The 8,312-nt window shown below is 27.9% G+C and overlaps 1 protein-coding gene across 1 annotated transcript; it reads right to left on the reverse strand.

Moving 5' to 3' along the window:
• Positions 1 to 374: 374 nt before the first annotated feature.
• LOC129915736 (carbonic anhydrase 2) lies at positions 375 to 7,436 on the reverse strand. The gene is made up of 7 exons (XM_055995398.1): positions 7,186 to 7,436; positions 4,034 to 4,143; positions 3,789 to 3,879; positions 3,398 to 3,669; positions 3,130 to 3,280; positions 745 to 824; positions 375 to 674 (listed from the first exon to the last, which is right to left on the reverse strand). The coding sequence occupies exons 1-7, from the start codon at positions 7,277 to 7,279 to the stop codon at positions 498 to 500; spliced, it is 975 nt and encodes a 324-aa protein (XP_055851373.1). The 5' UTR covers positions 7,280 to 7,436; the 3' UTR covers positions 375 to 497.
• Positions 7,437 to 8,312: the final 876 nt, after the last annotated feature.

An 8,312-nucleotide genomic window follows, 5' to 3' on the forward strand; every position in this document is an offset into this window, starting at 1 on the left:
AAGCCTTTTTTTGTCTCAAATAAAATTGAAGAAATAAATTTAAACTCAGCTTTTAGTCTTAAATGCATTTTTCTTTTCAATAACATAAAGCAAAAGTTAAAAAAAAAAATACGTTATAAATATACTTTGTAAATATTTTCAGATACGAATGGTATTCGTGATCGCTGCAGCTTTGCAATCAATATATTTCCTGTTATTAAAATTGTGTTAAAAATTCATTTTATATTACAAAACGACTATATCGTATGTCTGGCAATACAGTTTTGATAAGAAGGCAGGCTTAATGAATAATTTCAGAGTGAATGGTTGATGTTATAGAATATAGATCGTTCCCCGAAGACGCGTTACTTAACTCTCATTAAATACTAACAAAATAATGTTTTAGTAAAATTTATTTCACGAATTTCAATAAATGAAACGTAATAAGTGTTAATAAATATAAATTGCATTGAACGTTAACAAAAACTATGAATTATTGGAATACATTACTGAAAGTTTTAAAAAAACCAATCCCATTTCTTATAGCTAACTTCATTTTCCAATTTCGACAATTGTGTGTGATGAACATTGACTGAGCGTACAAAAACTCGTCGATTACCAATCGGTTGTAAGGATCTATAATTGTCAACCAAGGCACCATCAATGCTGTCTTGCAACTGACGGAATCTTGAGATCTGCAATGAAATAAAAATGTATAAGGAGTAAGTATACAAGGTTTTTACCTACTACTCAAAAGCTTCGTACCTGTTTAGATGATATTGGCAGTGGTTCAGGGTAGAGAACCCATGTTATTGCTTCAGAACAGGGTGGAGTTGTAAGAGAACCTTGAAAAAAAAAAAAAAACAAAGAAAAAATAGAAACAATTTGTTATTATTTATGTATTTCATAGATGAATCTGTCTATCACAGGTAAAACTACCTAATATATTAAAAAAATAATTGTTTTGATAAAAATTTCATTGTTATACATGGAATATTCTATATATTATTGAATTATTACATATGAGATATGACAATATATTTTATCTGCTGGAAAATTGTATAGACATTCCTGATAACAAACACCACTTATTCTTACGAGTTTGATAAATTATCGTACGGACAATAATTGGTTGAATAAATGGAAGGAAATGGAAAATACCGTTTAAGAATTTAAAAATATGAATGTTTTAAGTTAGTAGCTATATTATCAAAACCAAATTACCTAGTTCAAGATTGTCTTGTAAGCATTAAAATATCACTATGGTGTATACGTACTATTTTTTGTTAGAAATTGGAATTTAAGTGAAGTCCATAAAATATTAGTACAATTTTGTTAACATTGAACATAATTTATCGCCATCACATTATTCACCAAAAAAATATTAAATTTACATTTCCTCTAATGTTCGATTTATTTATTTTTTTATTTTTGGTGCTACACAAAATTCATTATTCTGTTTCTGTTTCGTCTTTTTCAACTCAAATGCTTGCCAATGTTTAAGTCGGATTATAGTTTTGTTGACAGAAATTCAAAATTCAATTTATATCGAACTTTTTCTGCCAATTTATTCAAAGAACAAAACCGTGAACTAGAGGCAACATAATCGCCATAATTGTTTATTGAGAACAAACAGGACATACACAAGTTGTTGTCTTAATTTTATCATCCTTTGCTCAAGAAAGTATTCTAGTACCTACAAGAAGTAAAATAAGCTTTATTTGTGGAAGGTGAAAGGATGTTTTTTTGTGGGAGACTTCATAAAATAATTTTGGGATGAAATGGTGTTTTTTTCAAAGAAGGAGGTAATACTGTAACAATTCCTCTAAACCCAATGACTTGTTAAGAAATTAAGTGCATACATATATACTCCATATCTAATCGGAACACAAAATAAAATGATCCTCTCGATGAGAGGGTGCTTTTCTTGAGTGAAGGAAACAAAAAAAAAAACTCCAAATAACATTTCCGTGTAAAATCTCTTCATTTCCCTTTGTCACATTTAATTACACTTTGTCCTATTTAATTATATCGTGGTCACAAACCCAAAACCACGAATCTGCAAAATTGTTGTTTTGAAAAAAACGGCTTTAAAGTTTTGGAAACTCATGCAATCAACGGAAATTAATAGTATTGGCTTCTGAGCAACAGAAGCAGGATTGGGATCAACACGTAGTGAATAGAGGGACCGACCCATTAAAGTGAAAGTGTCCAAAAATGTAGATTCACGGTTTTGGCGGTGTGCGGACGATATGGCCTTCATAAATATTTAACTCCAATCTTTATAGATTTCAATCGGGTTCTATTTTAAAAATCGGTTATTAGTAATAAATACGCATGTTCTCTTCACCCAAAAAAACATCCTTCCACCCAATGGTTCATTTTATTTTTGGTTTATATGCCAAATTGAATACTAAACTTAATATGTCGATTAATAAAATTAGACAAAGACATATTATCTTGATTTATTCGTGTAAGAGTTTACTATGAAATAAAACAACTACCACCTATTCATTTTGTATGCTTTTGTTGTAATTAATAGATACTTGCACGCTGAATCATTCTAGACGATTTTTACTTTTAATTAAATCTTCTAGAGCACCTATATTCTATTTAATCAAAGTATTTCTGTAAATTCTTACTCTTTCCGATATATTTTGTGTTTTAATTTACTTTGATTCATTTCAATTCTCGCAATAGTAGGTAAATCAAGATTTTGTTTAATTGTAAAGTGTAAATTTTACTCAAAGGTGAAAAACCGTAACAGCGGACAGCATTTTTATTTTTAAGCAAAAGTCTGAAAACTTACAACAAAATTTGTAAAAACACAAATTATTTTTTAATTACGATTATTTAATTCTTTAAAAAATGATTTATGTTTCCTAGTAAGTAAATCCTAACTAATAATGATAAATGTTGTAATCTATCATGGAGTTGGGTTTTTACACCAATATATTAAGTGACACCAATTTTTCTAATTATTATTCTTTAATTATAAAAAAAAAAAAACTGAATCACACAGTCCAGACGTGTGTTGTACCTATTATTTCAAGTTAAATTTCGACAATCAATTATAAGCGATTTATTTCAAAATCACGCCTTTCATTATCTGAAGTATATATTAATGCAAAACAAACAAAAAAGTCTTACCTTTGTAGGTGTAGAACTTATCCAAATCAATGTGTGACAATAGCGATGATAAGGTAAATGTTGAATTCATATAAACGGATTCATTTGAATTTTCGATAAGAGGCAAATATTTATTTATTGCAGCTAAGCCTTCATGGTCGGAATCATCCAGCTAAGAAAAATTGAAAAAAAAAAAAAATATATTAATCAATAATTATAATTTAATGAAAAAATTAATGCAATCGTTTGAAACATTGTAGAGCTTTTGACAAATTTGTTTATTCTTTACCGTAAAAAAGAATCCCAAAACTGCTGCTCCATCTTTTTGTTCCAATGCATCGGCCAATTTTTCATATTTCTTATTTCGATGAACAATATGCATTTCCATAGTGTATCGAATATCATTTATCACATGTTCGGCGCCTCTATTGTTTCTGTCACCCCAATGGAAATGTACACCCTCAACCTCAAACACACCGGGCAACTTGCCACCCCTAATATAGGGATTAAATTCTCCTCCCTCTATATCTTCTTTTGAGAATTTTGGAATTGTTACTGAAACTAGAGGAAAATAATAATTGGTTAATTGTTGTGTTAACATTTATAGAGAACTTATGGTGTCCGATGTCGAAAAATAGATAACAAATCTATCCAATTATCATATTATTACATATACATACCAGTGTGGCCATTATTCATTAGCTTTAGAGGGTGTGCTAGGAGGTTGTGATACCCGATAAGGTCAATAGCAGGCATATGCAAAGGGACAGACTAAAATTACAAACATATTTAAATTGATTATACATTAATTATAGGGGAATGGGTGAGTGGTGCTGATGATTTAATTGTAACAAAATTTAAGATTAAAGACGATGTGGTTTAAGCAGTTAAATATTTAATTTAATATAATTGCTCATACTCATACCTTGCTGTGTTGGATTGAAATCGGGGATTGGAGTTTTCCAAAACAATGTCCATGGTGTTTACCCCATCTTCTTTGGTTTGACTCCGAATATCCAAAGTGACTATTTGCACCTTAAACAAAAAATTAAATTAGTAAATATTTTTATGGTTTGTAGTTTGTGTTTTTCTGGTTTGACTTTCGTGCTTGTGGTATTGGTTGGTTATTTTAGAAACTTGTTTTTATTCGAAAATTTGTTTGAAAATTTTATTTTTGTTAAACTTCTATTTTTTTTTTCAAAAATGTAATAGAAAAAAAGAACTAAATTCAAAGATTTTAAAAATCTGTTTCATACTTTCGTATTGTATGAAACGAGTAACGTGTAAAAAACACGTTTTTGGATTAAATTTTGTTATTTTTAAAAAAGGTTTTATGATTATAACCAGAAATAGTTTTTAAAGAATGGTATAATATTTTTACTTTTTCAAAAAATTTGGAAAAACATACTTCGTTTGATCCTCAAAAGTCAAAACTAAAAAGAAACATATTAAAGTATTTTTTTCATTGATAATTAAGAATAATTTAGCATATTTATCTTAAGTGTAATTATTTGAATTGTCTGTAAAAAAAATACAAGAACATTTAACGTATTCCAAGAATTGAATGATAAAAGTACGTATACGCCATAGTGGACATTCGTTTTTTTTGTTAAGTTAACCGTTTATACGCACGTGAAAATTTTCTACCAAACCAAAGGAAATAACGTCCACAAATTTTTTTGCAATAACATTATTTTTTAATGCAAAATATTTTTATTTGCAAATACAATTTATGTATTTTCATGATCCTGAACTTTGCAGACAATTTGTCTGTTGAGGTTTGGACAGCCACCAAAGTCACAAAACTCGTCTGATTTTAAAAAATTAAACGGCTATCGCTTCGTTAAATCAAAATCTAGGGGCGATTTTTTTTTTTTTTTCTATTTATCTTAACAAAAAAGTTATGGCAAAAAAACGCAAAAAATAGCACAAAATTAATTTTAAAATGTTTGGACTTTCGTCACCACTGTAATAATGGACCCATTTTCAAAAAATAAATTCAAATCGCTTCGATTAACCAAATTCTAGGGTCGATATTTTTTAGTTTTTTTTATTTGTCTTAACAAAAAAGTTATGGACAAAAAACGCAAAAAACTCAGCAGACAAAAAAAAAATAAAATAAAATATAATATAATAGCAGAATAAAAATAATAAAAAAAATAGCACTCGGAATAAAAATCCATCAAAATTTTGTTTTGATCAAAAAAAATATTTTTTGAAGCGTTATTAACGGTACCCATCATAAAACCGTTTTCTTGATTTTGACGTTCTCATAAATTTTCGATAGGATGGATCTCAGTGAAAAATTATCGTATCGAAACCAAAAATTGATTTTTTTTGTTTTTAAAACAACTGCTGCAAAAAAATCTCTAATAAAAAATTGTGATTTTTTAAATAAAAAGATTTTTTTTTGCAAATTCTTCACTGAATTTTTTTCAGTGTAGAAGTTTCCGTTCAAGATAATATTTGTGCTATTTAAATTGTTTAAAAGCTTTTTCTGCCAAACAACAAACACAGTATTTTGAGTTCAATAGATATTTGCTGATCATTAGCAAAATCAGTAGCCGGCTTGTATGTATATAGGTTATTTAACTATCTTTAGATTCTACTATCAACACGGGTCACATAAATAAGCTTCTCAAGTGTGACAGTTAATTTTCTATTATATTTTTTTTTTCAAGATAAATATTATTGAAAATGATAAATTATAGAAAAAAAAGATTTATCGTTTTCGTGTGAGACATAAAAGTATATTTTTGGTTTTAAATTTTGTACTCAAAATATCAATATTTAAAGAGCAAAGTTTCTAATTTGAACTTTACATAGGTTATATCTTATGAGATCAGTTTTATGTGCTTGTGTATGTGTAAATAAATAAATACATGTATCTATGAGATTAGCAAAAGTAGGTCGCAAAAATCTGTTTGTCTTTCTTTAATCATTGGGCATACATTTTTTTTTGATAAGACGAAAATAAATTTTTTAATTTTTTTTGAAACGGCTTCTAGGATTTTGGTAGAAATAATTCAGTGTTTTTTTTTTGTTGGTTGCAAGTTCTTACTTTTAGTAGGAATCACAGTAATGAAAAGTATCTCCAGCAAATATTTTTTTATTCACTGAATTTTTTTCTCAAAAACCGGTTTTGGCGCATAGGATCCTATTTTTAAAATAGAAATATTATTTTTGGATGTGTTCTGGAATACCATAAACCGATTTCAAGGAAAATTTTTGAAAACTTTTTTTTATTTTTTTTTTAAATCAATTTTTTCAACACGGGTGGTGAATTGTCTTGAAATTTTGTTTTAATTTTTGGAAAAATAATCTTTTCAAAACTGCGTACCACAATTTTTTTGAGAGATTTTGGAAATGTTTTACCTATACAAAAAATTATTTTCTAAAAACTGACTCAAACAATTTTCATTCTTTGCTTAGGAAGAAATTGAATGACCTACTTCATTTGGAGATGAAAAGGTTTTTTTCGTAATTTAAAAAAAAAAAACAACTTTTATTCAAAAAAATGTATTCACAAAATACAACTGCACAAAATTCACACAAAAATTGTGTTTTTTTTTTCAACTTCAATTTTTGCCGCGCTTTATCATTGTTTTGATTATAATTCCAGAGCCAATCTTTAATATCGGCTGGGAAGGTGAGAAAAAATTCGAATTGCAAACTATGGACAGATTAATTGTTGATGCTTTTTAATTTAGAATTTATGTCGTCGAAAAAAGCGATCTTGAAGATAAAGTTATGAATTTAAGCAAAAAGGATAGTCACAAGCTTTAAATTAACTCCCTCTTTAAAAATTAATTTTGAAACATAAAAATGTTCTCGCACATTCAACTTTATATATTTAACGCTTTCAATTGCATATTTTTTTCTTTAATTAACACAAAAATAGATAGACTATTAAATCCTACACTATTAATAATAATTTGTTTATGAAAAAAAAAAAAAAAATCAAAGTGTTTAAATAAAATAACCACATGACAATTAGCTGGAAGATTCATTCCAATTTCCAATATAATCACTGTTACATAGTATCTTTCATTAGCGTGCAATATACGATATATTTACCTTTGCTTAATGATAGCAAAATAACTTGTATAATAAGTACACACTTTACTGATATTTTTTTTGAATATCCAAACAACATTATATTTTGCACCATATTGACTTATTTCAAGAAATAAACAATAACAATAATTATAAAACTTTGAAATATCTTCACAATCAACTAAACAATTGACTTTCAAAAATTCATTGAAAACTTTGATAATGATAAGAATTTTGAAGGCATATGAAGACCGTTCACCTTACTTTCTGACTTTCGGAAGAAGACTGGTTCTATCAGAATAGTTCTGATCCAATCGATTCTGTGGTTGACTTTTTTGCAAAAAAAAAAAAATAGCAAGGTGTATGTTTTCTTTGCAGTTTAACTACTCTTTTTTTTTTGATACCTTTTAATAAATTTAAAGAACCTAATATCGATGACGAAATTGATAAGATTTTTGTATTTTAGTTCTCTTAGAATATTAAACATGCTAATTGCTTGCAAGAATATATACATATATTTTTTTTTTAGTTTAGAGAAGCAAAGTTGCGTGATTAAAATAATTTTCATCAAATTACGTGTGACGCCAGTTAAAACATAAAAGATGTTCATGAATTTTTTTTATTAGTTCTGGACGTGAGGAATTTAAGGAAAAAAGTACTTACCTACATTCAATTCATATCAATTTAAAGACAGTTTGATTTTCGGCCAGCGGACGCTGCGCTGCTTCTCCCTGGAAGTATACTTTTTTTCTTGTTATAGTCTGAGAAGTAGCGCCACAAAGTTGAAAAATTGAAAGTTTGGCTGGGCTGTATTTAATACTGTACATAACTATGTTAAGTGATTGTTAATTCAAGTTTAGAAATAAAGTCTAATTGAAGCGCTGGAAGTGAAAACTAAAAAGCTGTTAAGCGTCAAACGCTTTAACATTCTTATAAAAAAATTTATAGTTGTTTGTTAAAAATGTATTTTGGCGTGATAACGTCTTATAAACGGATGAATCTAGGCTGCATTCTGCATACACGGAAAAAGTGTGACTTATCCTCACGTTCCACCAGAAATTTTAGCAGTGTGATATAGATTGCAATTCCATCTTAAAGGCCAAGTCATATGAAGCCAAGTGCAAGACAAAATCTAACATTTATTTGAA

Source organism: Episyrphus balteatus, chromosome 3, assembly GCF_945859705.1.
Source record: "Episyrphus balteatus chromosome 3, idEpiBalt1.1, whole genome shotgun sequence".
In the NCBI taxonomy this organism is placed as follows: Eukaryota; Metazoa; Arthropoda; class Insecta; order Diptera; family Syrphidae; genus Episyrphus; species Episyrphus balteatus.

What these genes read in the sequence shown, in the direction of transcription:
- LOC129915736 (XM_055995398.1), bottom strand. Translation starts at nt 7,279, where the DNA reads ATGGTGCAAAATATAATGTTGTTTGGATATTCAAAAAAAATATCAGTA. An exon ending in TTTGCTATCATTAAGCAAAG is followed by an intron (nt 4,144 to 7,185) that starts GTAAATATATCG and finishes TTTTTGTTTAAG; the next exon opens with GTGCAAATAGTCACTTTGGA. An exon ending in AATGAATAATGGCCACACTG is followed by an intron (nt 3,670 to 3,788) that starts GTATGTATATGT and finishes ATTTTCCTCTAG; the next exon opens with TTTCAGTAACAATTCCAAAA.